Genomic DNA, 15465 nt, shown 5'->3' with positions numbered 1-15465 from the left:
AGCCTCCTGTCCTCCATCCTCAGATCCCATCCAGGATCATCCTTGGCATTTAATTGTCATTGCCTATTTAGACTGTCTTTTTCTTTCTTTTTTTTTTTTCTCAATTGTGGAAACATATATACAGCCTAAATCTTCCCATTCCAGTCCCTCCCTAGCATTCCATTAGTGGATTAATCACATTTAGAATGTTGTAATGCTATCACCTTCCCACCATCCATTACTAGAAATTTCCCTTCACCCCAAACAGCAACCCTACACTCGTTTCTTAACTCCCCATTGCCCCTTCCCCTACTTCTCGTAACCCATATTCTACTTTTCATCTCTATGGTCATAATCTCTGATAATTTCTTTGTGTTTACTGTGGGGCTTAAATTTAACCTCTTAAATCTATAACAATCTTGCTTTTCTTTGATACCAACTTACCTTCAATAGGACACGTAAACTATGTTCCTATACTCCTCCACTCCCCCACCTTTATGTAGTTCTTGTCAGAAATTGCATATTATACATTGAGTCCAAAGCCACTGATTTGTCATTAGAGTTTATGTATTTTATATCCTGTAGGAAGTAAATAGTGGAGTTACAAATCAAAAATTATTGACTTCTATTTGTATTCCATTATGGTCAGAGAATGTGCTTTGAATATATTCAGTTTTTTTTTTTCTTTTAATTTATTGAGGCTTGTTTTATGTCCCAGCATATGGTCTATTCTGGAGAAGGGTCCATGATCACTAGAGAAAAATATGTGTCCTGGTGATTTGGGATGTAATGTTCTGTATATGTCTGTTAAATTTTTCTATCTCTCTCTCTCCTTTCTTTGTTTCTCTGTTGGTATGGTTCTCTTTAGTATCTGAAGTGGGGCAGGTCTTTTATTAGCAAAATCTCTCAGCAGTTGTTTGTCTGTGAAAAATTTAACCTCTCCCTCAAATTTGAAGGAGAGTTTTACTGGATAAAGTATTCTTGATTGGAAATTTTTCTCTCTCAGAATTTTAAATATGTTATGCCACTGCTTTCTCACCTCCATGGTAGCCGCTGAGTAGTCACTACTTAGTCTTATGTTGTTTCCTTTGTATGTGGTGAATTTGCTTTTCTCTTGCTGCTTCCAGAACTTGCTCCTTCTCTTCAGTATTTGATAGTCTGATCAGAATATGTCTTAGAGTGGGTTTATTTGGATTTATTCTATTTGGAGTTCGCTGGGCATTTATGCTTTGTGTATTTATATTGTGTAGACGGTTTGGGAAGTTTTCCCCAACAATTTTTTTGAATACTCTTTCAAGACCTTTACCTTTCTCTTCCCTTTCTGGGACACCAATGAGTCTTAAATTTGGACATTTTATTTTTATCTGTTGTATCCTTGAGATCCATTTCAATTTTTTTCCCCATTCTTTCTTTTGTTCTTACATTTTCCATTCTGTGGTCGTCAAGGACGCTGAGTCGTTGTTCAGCTTCCTCTAATCTTGTATTATGAGTATCCAGAGTCTTTTTAATTTGGCCAACAGTTTCTTTTATTTCCATTAGGTCTTCTATTTTTTTGTTTACTCTTGCAATTTCTTCTTTATGCTCTTCTAGGGTCTTCTTTATGTCCTTTATGTCCTGTGCCATACTCTTGTTGCTTGATTTTAGGCCTTTGATTAATTGTGCCAAGTACTGTGTCTCTTCTGATCTTTTGATTTGGGTGTTTGGGTTTGGGTTCTCCATATCATCTGGTTTTATCATATGCTTTAAGATTTTCTATTGTTTTTGGCCTCTAGGCATTTGCTTTACTTGATAGGGTCCTTTCTGGATATAATACCGATATCTAATTTTTCAGACCTACAGCTTGGTGGCGTATAGTTTCTCTAACTAGCCAGCAGATGGCGCCTGTGAGTCATCTGTTCCCCTCAAGTCAATTCTCCCCGACTTTGTCTTTGTGGTGTGTGGGGTACTGATTCTTGTGGGGTTCAATTGGTGCACTAAGTTTGGGTGTGTTGTTGGTGCTGACTGCCCTGAATGTGGGGCATGTGTCTGAGTGGTTAGAGAGGCAGGGCAGCTTTAATAATCAAACCTACCAGGTGTTCCTGGAGATTTAAGGCTGTTACAAGAGTCTAAGCCTTCATTTCAGTCTTGCCACAGATTGTCTCTACCACTGACCCACAAGTCCTTGGTATTGGTGTAGGGTCCCTGGGATTTCCGAGCAAGTCCCCTTTCCCAGCTGTGCTCTCCCAGGACCTCTGCTGAGGAAAGGCTATGCCACACACGTCACAAATGCACGCTGGCCTCCAGGGAAGCCCTGGGCCGCTGGGCCGTGCAGGGGCATTCCCAGCCTGCTATAAAGATGGTTGAATGGGTAATACTAATTTCCCCCTTTTCACACAGCTCCACCTTCCCAGGTCTGGGACGATTAGCTGTGTGTGCACTAAAGGCCACTGTCCACGGCTGATATTGTGACGTGTGCTGGCTCTGTGGGAAACACTCTTGGCACAGCTCTGGGCTATGGCTCCATCCTCGGGCAGGAGTGTCTCCAGCCCGCTGGGGAGGTATCTGCAAGGGGCGTGGTTTCTTTCTCCTTTTGGCTCCTCTCTATCCCACTGGCCCTGAGACAATCAGGAGTGGGTGTGGGAAGGGCTATCCTCCACGCCAGACACCAGGGCGTTGGCTACAGCCTGCTTCTGCAGTGCTTCACTGCACGGTTCTCACTGCTGTATCTGCAGCCGCTCCCGGGTTTTTGTTTGTTTGTTTTGTTTTTTTAAGAACTAGTCTGTCTCCAAATGCCAACCCACAGTTTCCCCACACCGCAGCACAGCCACTGGACTTTCCGCCGGCTTACTCACTCGTTTCAGAATGCAGACTCCCGGTTTCACCAAATGCAAGGTCCCTGTGGATTTAGCAGAACTTGTCCGGCTGGTGCATCGCTGGAACTGGTGTTCTGGGTCATTTTCTGGCTTTTATCTAGTATTTTTCACGGAGGTGTTTTTTTTAACCTTGTCTCACCTAGCCACCGTCTTAGGTTCTCCCTAACCAATTAATTTTATCTTGACCTTGCGAGAATAGTGGGTTTTTTAAATTTTAGAATAACAGTATAACATTGAAAATATCTTAAAATGAATGGCAACCACTGAAAGTAGTCTTAAAATTTCCTATTTTCATTGCTTTTACCAAATTTGAAACTTCCCAAGCGGAACCAGAAGGAAAAATGCAATAATCAAGTTTCTTGGCAAGTAGCATGTCTGTATTTTCTCAAGTGTGTTTTTGTTGTTATTTTTGTTTTCAGTTCCATGAATTAATTTGCATTTAAAGCCTTGTCTTGATAGCCCTTGAGATTTTAGTTCCCAGTCCATAAAACTCATAGCATATGCTTATACCATTCCAGTGTTTGTTTCTGTTTTAATCTTAAGTGATCCCTTTTTGCCGTTGAATCTGTTTATCCATTCTGAGTTACCCTTAATATTCTCAAATGAATTAGCTTTAAAGTTTTATTTGATTGGGGAATGAAGAGAGAACTTTTGAAGTCATTGTAAAAACAGAATAACTGTAATGAAAGACTGCATGCTGTAGGTTCAGGCTTCTATTCTTCTTAATTAATCATGTATTTTAGTCTTTTACACAAACTAGGTGGTGTAGGGAAACCAAGTCATGTTCATATGTCACATTGTGTTTTCGTGTACCAGAATGAGCAAGGAGAAACGTTAAACCCCTAAAACTAATAAAGGAGGTGTTTTCTTTAACAGTTTACAAACAATTGTTCATTTTCTTGACTCATTTAATTGTTTGAAGCTTGCATTATAATCTTCCATTTGTGAATATGGTTTATATGTTGACATTCAATGAAAAGATGGTGAGTTGAACTTTTTCTTTGGTCTTCTGTGTTCTGTCCCAGGAGCAGGCTTCCTGGGTGTGCCAGTGTGATGACAACATGGTTCAGAGACTAGAAACAGACTTCAAGATGACTCTTCAGCAGCAGAGCACCCTAGAGCAGTGGGCTGCCTGGCTTGACAATGTGATGATGCAAGCACTGAAGCCCTATGAAGGAAGACCCAGTTTTCCTAAAGCCGCCAGGCAATTTCTGTTAAAATGGTCTTTCTACAGGTAACATCTTAATTTTTCCTAAACTTAATTTTGTATATTCTGCAAATATGTGTTTGTGCATGCTCATCATACAAAAGAAAAGAAGTGAGTAAAAACTTGAGTTTGCAGAAACTCTCTATTGTGACTATCATCAACCCAATTCAAGGATTACAACATCATGGAATTGTACCAAATGGATTGAAATAACTTTCTGCTAAGAAATAAAAACCTCTTGCTCAAAGCCCTATAAGTTTTTGGATGGGAACTTTTTAAGATTCCATTCTAGATAATGTGTTCAGCAATAATCAGAAAAGGTGTACAGCAAACATACCTTATGTAGGCTTCTGCCTTGAGGCCGTAGCACCACTCTTCTTTTTGTTCTCTAGTTCAGTGATTCTCACACTGTGGTCCCTAGGACAGTAGCATCAGTATCACCTGGAAGTATGTTAGAAATGCAAATTCTTAAGCCCTTCTCCCAAATCTAATCTGAATTAGAAGCTGTGAGAGGGGGGCACAGCAATCTGTGTGATTCTGATGCATGCTTAGAACCTTCTAGTTATTTTCTTAATTTTATCTACCACAACTGTTGTCAAACCTGGATGCATATCAGAATTAGCTAAAAACAAAAAAAACAAATAAATAAAATCTTTCATGCTACTTTAGAACTAAATCAAAATCTTGGTGTCAAGGGACAGGGATTAGGAATAGGATGATCAGGAATTTTTTATTCAAAAAGCTCTCCCGGTGATTGTAATGTACAGCCAGTTTAAGAACCAATAATCTAGTAGACAGCGAATAATTAGCTTTTTAATAATGTGAATCCCTTTTTTACTAAAATAATGCAAATATAAATGAACATTTTTGTAGACATAAAAGAATGCCAGAAGAGAAAGGCTTTCTGATTACACGGTAAATGATATCAAGTGATGAAGTGAGCTGTTAATCATAGCTCTGCCACAGGATTAAAAGCAGGGCCTGTATAAGTCAGCATTTATTATATATATATGATGGTATTGTCATTGGAGTTCCATTTCATAAGATAAATTGCATAAGTTGTATTTTCAATCCTGGCATTTGTTCTTGTGGTGACAGTTCATCTTTTTGCTTCTTTAAATAAAGGTGGTCCCTCTGACTTGGGCCTAAAAGCCATATCTGCTGTGACATTTAGGCAGTCCTTCATTTAGATCCTGTGCAGTCATGCACATAGAAGAAAGTAGTGACAAATATATATACCCTGACTGTGGCTGTTGATGCACTGCTGTTGGATATCAGTTGTGAGTCTAAAGCTAGTTGTGAGTAGAGGAGTACTAGGAATAAGTAATAGAGGTTAGGAGCTGGTAGAACTTGTGAACCTAGTAAGGCCAGTCTACATAATTGCCAGACTGTTTTGACCATCTTTTTAAAGATCAAACTAGACATCTTTTGTGATAGTAGTGACTTTGATTTTATGTGAGTGGCTTCTGTTTCAACTGATGTGGTTTAATCCTTTTTTCTTGTTTTTTTTTTTAATACAGAAGCTGTATGTGTTCAGAAAAATCTTGTGTAAAATACAGAGTTTCCATATACCACTCTATTATTAACGCTTACTGGGACGTATGTTAAAATTTGTGAAAGACCATTTTTATAATTGTACTATTAAGTATAATCCATCACCTACAATAGGGTTCACTGTGTTGTACAGTCCTATGTTTGTTTTGTTTTTCTTTTTTAATTTCTGTTCTATTAACACATATACCAACCAAAACTTCCCCTCCTAATCACATTCAAATATATAATCCAGTGCTGTTGACCAGGTTCTCAGTGTTGTGCTACCGTCACCACCGTCCATTGCCGAAACTTGTCTGTCAACTCACATAGAAATTCTGTACAATTTAAGCCTCAACCCCCCTTTCCTTACCCCACCCCAGCCATTGGTAACCTGTATTCTAATTTCTGACTCTATGAATTTGCTTATTCTAATTGTTTAGTATCAGTAAGATAATACAATGATTGTTCTTTTGTGCCTGGCTTATTTCACTCAACATGATGTCTTCATGGTTCATCCATGTTGTTGTATGTATCAGAACACTATTCCTTTTTAACGGCAGAATAACACAAAATGTGTATGTATATACCACATTTTGTTTATCCATTCATCAGTTGATGGACACTTGGATTGCTTCCATCTTTTGATAATCATGAATAATGCCATTATGAACATCAGTGTGCAAATACCTGTTCAAGTCCCTACTTTCCATTATTTTGGGTATATACCTGGAAGTGGGATTGCAGGTCATATGGTAATTCTATAATTAGCTTTGTGAGAAACCACCAAACTCTGTTTTCCATGGTGGGTGTACCATTTTACATTCCCATCAACAATGAATGAGTTTTCCTATTTCTCCACATCCTCTGTAACATTTGCTTTTTTCTGTTTTTTTTTTTAATAGTAGCCATTCTAGTGTGCAATGGCATCTCACTGTGCTTTTAATTTGCATTTGCCTCATGGCTAATGATGTTGAGCATCTTTTCATGTGTTTATTAGCCATTTGTATGTCTTTGGAGAAATATCTTTTCCAGTCTTTTGCCCATTTTCTAATTGAGTTGTCTTTTGAGTTATAGGATTTCTTTATATATTCTGGATATTAAACCCTTATCAGATAGGTGGTTTCCAATTATTTTCTCCCATTCTATTGGTTGTCTTTTTACCTTCAAGATAATGTCGTTTGATGCGCAGTAGCTTATAATTTTGATGAAGTTTCATTTATCTATTTTTTCTTTTGCTGCTCATGTTTTTTTGTTTATTTGTTTGTTTTTGATGTATTAGGAACCCTTGCCTAGTACAAGATACTAAAGATGTTTCCCTATGTTTTCTTCTAGGAGTTTTATAGTTTTGTTTCTTACATTTAGGTCATTGATTCATTTTGTTAATTTTTGTATATGGTGTGAGGTAGGGGTCCACCTTCATTCTTTTCCATAAGGATATCCAGCTTTCCCAGCACCATTTTTTGAAAAGACTATTTTTTCCAAATGAATGTACTTGGAACTCTTGTCAAAAATCAGTTGGCCATAAATGAGGCTTGATTTCTGAGCTTTGAATTCAATTCCATTGGCCTGTATGTGCTGGTACTATGCTGTTTGGATTACTGTAGCTTTGTAATAAGTTTTAAGATCAGAAGTGTGTCCTCCAACTTCATTCTTCTTTTTCAAGATAGCTTTGGCTATTGGGGCCCTTTACCCTTCCTTATAGATTTGATGATTGGCTTTTCCATTTCTGCAAAGAACGCTGTTGGAATTTTGATTGGGATTGCATTGAATGTATAAATTTCTTTAGGTAGACTTGACAGCTTAACAATATTTAGTCTTCCAATCCATGAATGTTCTTCCATTTATTTAGGCCATCATTAATTTCTTTTAGCAATGTTCTGTAGTTTTCTGTGTACAAGTCCTTCACATCCTTAGCTAAACTTATTTTTTGACATTTGATTCTTTAATTAGCTCTTGTAAATGGATGTTTTTCCTTGATTTCCTCTTTAGGTTGTTCATTACCAGTGTATAGAAACACTACTGATTTTTGTATCTTGAACTTTTACCCCACAACTTTGCTGAATTTGTTTATTGGTTCCAGTAGCTTTGTGGTAGATTTTTCAGGATTTTCTGTATTTATAGGATTTTGTCATCAGAAAATGGGGAAAGTTTTATTTTTTCCTTTCCAATTTGAATGCCTTTTATTTCTTTCTCTTGCCTAATTGCTGTAGCTAGAACTCTCTTCCATTATAGTGTTGAATAACATTGGTGACAGTGGACATCCTTGTTTTTTTTTTCCAGATCTTAGAGGGAATGCTTTCAGTCATTCGCCATTGAGTATGATGTTAGCTGTGGATTTTTAATATATTCCCTTTATCATGTTGAGGAAGTTTCCTTCTATTCTTAATTTTCAAGAAGAGAAGCTGGATTTTGTCAAATACCTTTTCTGCATCAATTGAGATGTTCATATGTTTTTTCCTTTGTTCTATTAATGTGGTTTATTGCATTTATTGATTTTCTTATGTTGACCCACCCTTGCATATCTGGATCATGGTATATAATTCATTTGATGTGCTCTTGGTTTTGGTTTGCTAGTATTTTCTTGAGGATTTTTTCATCTATATTCTTAAGGGATATTAGTCTGTAGTTTTTTTCTGGTATCTTTATCTGTCTATGGTATAAGGGTGTAGTACTGATCTCATAGAATGAGTTAATGAGTAATTCTTCCTCTTCAATTTTTTGGCAAAGTTAGAGCAGTATTGGTGTTAATTCCTCTTTGTATGTTTGGTAAAATTTACCTGTCAAGCCATCTGGTCCTAAGCTTTTCTTTGTTAGGAAGTTTTTGATTATTGCTTCAATCTCTTTGCTAATTATTGGATTGCTCTTCTATTTCTTCTTGATTTAATGTAGGTAGTTTCTGTGTTTCTAGGAATTTGCACATCTTCTAAGTTATCTAATTTGTTGCTGTACAGTTGTTTGTAGTATCACCTTTATAATCCTTTATATTTCTGTGGAGTTGGTAGTAATATCCCCCTTTTCATTTCTGAGTTATTTGCTCTCTTTATTTTTTTCTTTGTCAGTCTAGCCAAAGGTTTGTGGATTTTATATATCTTTTCAAAGAACCAACTTTTGGTTTTGTTGATTTTTTCTGTGACTTTTTATTCTCTTTCTCATTTATCTCCACCCTGATCTTTATTACTTCTTTCATTTGACTCACTTTGGGTTTGAGTTTGCTCTTCTTTTTCTAGCTCCTCCAGTTTTGAGTTTAAGTCTTTGATTTGAGATCTTTTTTTTTTAATGTAATCATTCAGAGGAATAAATTTCCCTCTCAGCATTGCTTTTCTTGCATCCCATAAAGTTTAGTATGTTGTGTTTTCATTTATCTCAGCATATTTCCTTATTTACCTTGTAATTTCTTCTTTGACCCATTGATTGTTTAAGAATACATTGTTTAATTTCCATATTTGTGAATTTTCCATTTCTTCCTCTGTTATTGATTTCTAATGTCATTACATTGTGGTCAGAGAAGATACATAGTATTATTTTAGTATTTTGGAATGTATTGAAACTTATTTTATGACCTAACATATAGTGCATCGTGGAGAATGATCCAGGTGCACTTGAGAAGAATGTTTCTCAATGTATTCTGCTGCTGTTTGGTCTAGCTTGTTTAGAGTATCGATCAAGTCCTGTGTTTTCTTATTGAATTTCTGTCTAAGTGTTCTATACATTAGTGAATGTGGTATATTCAACTCTCCTATGCTTGATGTGGAACCATTTATTTCTCCCCTCAGATCTGTCAATATTTGCTTCATAGATTTTAGGGCTCTACTGTTAGGTGCCCTGAATTTTATATTTATTATTTTTCATATTTCATATTTGTAATTGTCATGTCTTCTCATTGAATTGACCCCTTTATCACTATATAATGATCTTCTTTGTCCCTCGTAGCAGGTTTGACTTAAATTTTATTTTATCAGATATTAGTATAGCTACCCGTACTCTCTTTTGGTTAATACTGGTATTGCATATTTCCTTCCATCCTTTCACTTTTAACCTATTTATCTTTGAATTTAAGGTGAGTCTCTTGAAAATAGCATACAGTTGGGTCATGCTGTTTTATCCATTCTACAAATCTCTGCCTTTTGACTGGAGGGTTTATTCCATTTACATTTATAACTACTGATAATGCTGTACTTTCTTCTTAAATTTGCTGCTTTTGTCTTTGTAAGTCATATACCTTTTTGACCCTCAATTTTTTTCGTTAATGCCTACTTCCATATTTATTTGTTTTTTCTTTTTTTTTTTTTTTTTTTTTTGTATTGTACCATTTTAAGTTTCTTCTCATTTCTTTATGAATATATTTTTCAAGTATTTTCTTTGAGGTTACCACAGGGTTAAAATTTAACATCCTAAATCTGTAACAGTCATATGTGATTTGACACCAACTTATTTATTTTCAATAGCACACACATACATTATTCCTATTCCTCTCTGTCCCCACACGTTTTTTTGTACTTGTTACAAATTATATCTTTATACATTTTCTAGTTTGCTAATGCTGCCGGAAAGCAAAATACCAGAAATGGACCGGCTTTTATAAAAGGCATTTATTTGGTTACAAAGTTAAAGTCTTAAGGCCATAAAGTGTCCAAGGTATCACATCAACAATCCGGTACCTTCACTGGAAGATGGCCAATGGCATCTGGAAAACCTCTGTTAGCTGGGAAGGCACATGGCTGGCTTCTGCTTTGGAGTTCTGATTTCAAAATGGCTTTCCCCCAGGATGCTCCTCTCTAGGCTTCAGCTTCTCTCCAAAATGTCACTCTCAGTTGTTCTTGGGGTGTTTGTCCTCTCTTAGCTTCTCTGGAGCCAAAGTCTGCTTTCAACAGCCGTCTTCAAACTGTCTCTCATCTGCAACTCCTCTCTTCTCAGCTCCTGTGCATTCTTCAAAGTGCCCTCTTGGCTGTAGCAAGCTCACTCTTTCTAGGAATAATTTCCCTCTAGCTGTGGATCTGTGAAACTTTGAACATGTTATCCTTTCCATGCATGTGGGCCACTCTGTTCTCCCAGCCCGAGACCTCTTGACTCTAGACCTCAACCTCCATGGCTCTGTCTTTGAAGAAATTTTTCCTTCCATTTGTTCCTTATCTGTCTCTTCTGGTCCAGACTGGCAGCATCTCCATCTGTAAAGATCTCACAGAAATTCTGTTGGCTTTGCATGAAGCGCACAGGGATCAAAGACGTCAGAAATAGGACTTTCCACAAATCCTTTCTGCTTAACTCCCTCTCCAGTCTTGGCTTGTACTGAAATGGTGGCCGGATTCCATGTTTGGTTGGTTACATCCTCATGTTGGGCTGTAGCTTCTGGGGTTTCACCCCCTGGAAGCCCAGAGGTTTTCAGGCCATTGATTTCTGGTTTCTTTGAAACCAAGAGTTCATTTCTCCGCTTATCTCTGTCCTCTCACATTTTACTATAAGCTGCAAATAAAAGCCAGGCTACTTCTTCTGTATTTTGCTTGGAGAGCTCATCAGCTAAATATTCCAGGTCATCGCTTTCAAATTCTGCCTTCCATTCAACACCAGGACTCAATTTTGCCAAATTCTCTGCCATTTCAAAACAAGGATCACCTTCCTTCCAGTTTGCAACAACGCATTCATCATTTCTGTTCAAGGCCTCATCAGAAGTATCTGTAGAGTCCATATTTCCCCAAACAGTCTCTTCAAAGTAGTTTAGGCCTTTTCTATCAAACTTCTCACAGTTCTCCCAGAATCTTCCCCTTATCCATTTAAAAAGCCATTCCAACATGTTTGGTATTTGCAAACTCAGCAGCAGCACCCCACTCCTGGTATCAAAATCTTTCCCGGTTTGCTAATGCTGCTGGAAGGCAAAACACCAGAGTTGGATTGGCTTTTTTAAAAGGGGTTTATTTGGTTACAAAGTTACAGTTTTATGGCCATAAAGTGTCCAAAGTAAGGGGGTATCTTCACTGAAGGATGGCCGTTGGTATCCGAAAAACCTCTGTTATCTGAGAAGGCTCGTGACTGGTGTCTGCTCCAGAGTTCTGGTTTCAAAATGGCTTTCTCCCAGGATGTTCCTCTCTAGGCTTCAGCTTCTCTTCAAAATGTCACTCTTAGTTGCTCTTGGGGCATTTGTCCTCTCCTAGTTTCTCTGGAGCAAAAGTCTGCTTTCAAAGGCTGTCTCCAAAATGTCTCTGTAAGCTGAAGCTCCTCTCTCAGTTCCAGTGCATTCTTCAAAGTGTCCCTCTTGGCTGTAGCAAGCTTGCTTCTTCTGTCTGAGCTTATGTAGTGCTCCAGTAATTTAATTCAGACCCACCCTCAATGGGTGGGACAACACCTCCATGGAAATTATCCAACCAGAGGTTTGTCCACAGTTGATTGTATCACATCTCCATGGAAACACCCAAAGGATTCCAAAATCCAATCAATACTAATGTGTCTGCCCACACAAGATTGCATCAAAGATAATGGTGTTTTGGGGGACATAATGCATTCAAACTGGCACAATACATTCCCCAAAACAATACATTTATCATTACTTTTTTTTTTTGAAATAAATTAGAAGTTATACGAACAGTTGCAAAAACAATACTAACCCCATACACAGAATTCCATCATACCCTGACCCCCCTCCCCCGATAGCTCAATCCACCCACTTTAACGTGCTGTCACATCATTATTTCTTTCCCTCCCTCCCTATCTATTGCTCTATCTTCTGAACATATGACAGCTAGCTGCACACATCCTTGAACATACACTATTATTCACGTATACACTTCCCATGAACAAGAACATTCTTTTATGCATTCCCATTAAGCGCAGCTAAGAAGTACAAGAGATTCAACAATGATACAAAGCTTACATTCTGTATTTCCTTTTCCTTATGTCTCAACTGTGTCCCTTTGAGCCACCTGTCCTCTATCCTCCAATCCCATCCAAGTTCATCCTTGGCATTCAATTGTCATCTATTTAGACTGTCTTTTTTTTTTTTTTTTTCCCAGTTGTGGAAACATATATACAGCTTAAATCTTCCCATTCCACCCCCTCCCTAGCCTTCCATTAGTGGGATTAATCACATTTAGAATGTTGTAATGCTCTTTCCCACCGTCCATTACTAGAATTTTCCCTTCACCTCAAACAGCAACCCTACACTCATTTCTTAACTCCCCATTGCCCCTTCCCCCATTTCTCTTAACCCGGACTGTACTTTTCATCTCTATGGTTATATTCTCTGATAATTTCTTTGTGCTTACTGTGGTGCTTAAAATTAACCTCTTAAATCCATTTCAATCTTGTTTTTCTTTGATACCATCTTCACTTCAATAGGACACATAAACTATGTGCCTATACTCCTCCATTCCCCCACCTTTATATAGTTGTCTAAAATTACATATTTTACATTGAGTTAAAAACCACTGATTTGTCATTAGAGTTTGTGTATTTTATATCATGTAGGAAGTAAATAGTGGAGTTACAGTTCAAAAATTATTGACTTCTATTTGTATTCCATTGTGGTTGGAGAATGTGTTTTGAGTATATTCAATTTTTTTTTTTTTTTTTTAATTTCTTGAGGCTTGTTTTATGTCCCAGCTTATGGTCCCTTCTGGAGAAAGATCCATGATCACTAGAGAAAAATGAATGTCCTGGTGATTTGGGATGTAAGGTACTATATATGTCTGTTAAAATTCTCTATATCTCTTTCTCCTTTCTTTGTTTCTTTGTTGGTAGGGCTCCCTTTAGTATCTGAAGTAGGGCAGGTCTTTTATTGGCAAAGTCTCTCAGCATTTGTTTGTCTGAAGAATTTAAGCTCTCCCTCAAATTTGAAGGAGAGTTTTGCTGGATAAAGTGTTCTTAGTTGGAAATTTTTCTCAGAATTTTAAACATGTTATGCCACTGCCTTCTCGCCTCCACAGTGGCCGCTGAGTAGTCACAACTTAGTCTTACGTTGTTTCCTTTGCATGTGGTGAATTTCTTTTCTCTTGCTGGTTTCAGAAGTTGCTCCTTCTCTTCAGTATTTGAGAGTCTGATCAGAATATGTCTTGGAGTGGGTTTATTTGGATTTATTCTATTTGGAGTTCGCTGGGCATTTATGCTTTGTGTATTTATATTGTGTAGAAGGTTTGGGAAGTTTTCCCCAACAATTTCTTTGAATACTCTTTCTAGATCTTTAGCCTTCTCTTCCCCTTCTGGGACACCAATGAGTCTTAAGTTTGGACGTTTTATTTTATCTATCATATCCCTGAGATGCATTTCAATTTTTTCTATTTTTTTCTCCATTCTTTCTTTTGTTCTTTCATTTTATGTTCTGTGGACTTCTAGGACACTGAGACGTTGTTCAGCTTCCTCTAGTCTGGTATTGTGAATATCCAGAGTCTTTTTAATTTGGCCAACAGTTTCTCTTATTTCCATAAGATCTTCTATTTTTTAACCTACTCCTGCAATGTCTTCTTTATGCTCTTCTAGGGTCTTCTTTATGTAGCTTATATCCTGGGCCATGGTCTTCTTGAGGTCCTTTAAATCCTTTGCCATGTTTTCGTTCCTCAATTGTAGTTCTTTGATTAATTGTGCCACATACTGTGTCTCTCCTGATATCTTGATTTGTGTGTTTGGAGTTGGATTCTCCATATTGTCTGGTTTTATCATATGCATTAAGATTTTCTGTTGTTTTTGGCCTCTTGGCATTTGCTTTGCTTGATAGGGTTCTTTCAAGTTGTAAAAAAAAAGAAAATACCTATCTAATTTTTCAGAAACACAGTTTGGTGGCATACACTTTCTCTAACTAACCAGCAGATGGCGTCTGTGAGTCACCTATACCCCTCAAGTCAGTTCTCCAACTTGTCCCCATGGTGTGTGGGGAAGTGATTCTTGTGGGGTTCAGTGGGAGAACTCAGTTTGGGTATGTTGCTGGAGTCATCCACCCTGAATGTGGGGCATGTGTACGGGTGGCCAGGGAGGGAGGACAGCTTTAATACTCAAATCCCCCAGGTTCCCAGAGATTCAAGGCCACCGCAAGAGTCTAAGCCTTCATTTCATTGCAGCCCCAGACCCTCTCTCTGGCTGTCCCACAAACCACCGGACTTGGCATAGTGTCCCTGGGTTCTCCAAGCGGGTCCCCCTGCCCAGCCGCTATCCTCCAGGACCTCTGCCAAGGGAATGCCGTGCTACATCACCCATGCGCGCCATCCCTCAAGGGAAGCCCTGGGCCACCGGGTCGTGCTGGGGCACTTTCAGCCTGATGCAAAGATGGCTGAATGAGGCGTCTCAACACCCCCCTCCTTGCACAGTTCCTCCTTCCCAGCTCCGGGGCAACTGCCGGCGCTCTGGGCTGTGGGCACGGCCCCGGGCAGGAGTTTAGCCAGCCCTCTGGGGAGCCAGCTGCTAGCCGCGGGGTTTCTTTCAGCTTCCGGCTCTCCCCTCCGTTCCCCTGGCCCCGAGGGTATCTTCAGTAGGCTATCTTCCAATCCAGACACCGAGAGGCCAGCCCAGCCCCCTCTTGCTGTGTTTTACTGCGTGGTTCCCACTATCGCAACTGCAGCTGCTCCTAGGTTTTTCCCTTTTTTTTTTTTTTTTAAAGAGCCAGTCGGTCTCCAAACGCCAAACCCTGGCTTCCCCAGACCACCACGCGGCTCCGGGTCTTCTAGCCAGCTTACTCACTTGTTTCAGAATGCAGATTCCCAGTTTCACCAAGTATACGTCTCCTGTGGAACTAGCAGACCTCATCCAGCTGGCGCATCGCTGTAACCGGTATTCTGGGTCACTTTCTGGTTTTTATCTAGTGTTTTTCACGGAGGTGTTTTTTTGCCCTGTCTCACCTAGCCGCCGTCTTAGTTTCTCTGTATCATTACTTTTGATGCATTTGCATTTTAGCGCTTGTAGGAAGTGAGAAGTGGTGTT

The 15465-nt window shown here is 38.6% G+C and overlaps 1 protein-coding gene across 5 annotated transcripts in view; it reads left to right on the top strand.

The window, feature by feature from the left end:
* Positions 1–15465, top strand: part of RFX3 (regulatory factor X3) — a 364760-nt gene that overhangs the window by 310515 nt on the left and 38780 nt on the right. For all 5 annotated transcript variants that reach the window (XM_037798627.1, XM_037798629.1, XM_037798626.1 and 2 more), the window contains one exon: positions 3857–4065. In XM_037798627.1, the coding sequence (XP_037654555.1) occupies positions 3857–4065 (209 nt within the window). The remainder of the gene's footprint in view (positions 1–3856; positions 4066–15465) is intronic.

The sequence above is a fragment of the Choloepus didactylus genome, chromosome 10, assembly GCF_015220235.1.
Source record: "Choloepus didactylus isolate mChoDid1 chromosome 10, mChoDid1.pri, whole genome shotgun sequence".
Taxonomy (NCBI): domain Eukaryota; kingdom Metazoa; phylum Chordata; class Mammalia; order Pilosa; family Megalonychidae; genus Choloepus; species Choloepus didactylus.
The sequence above is the reverse complement of the archived record's forward strand: the minus strand, read 5'-3'. Positions and strand labels throughout refer to the sequence as shown.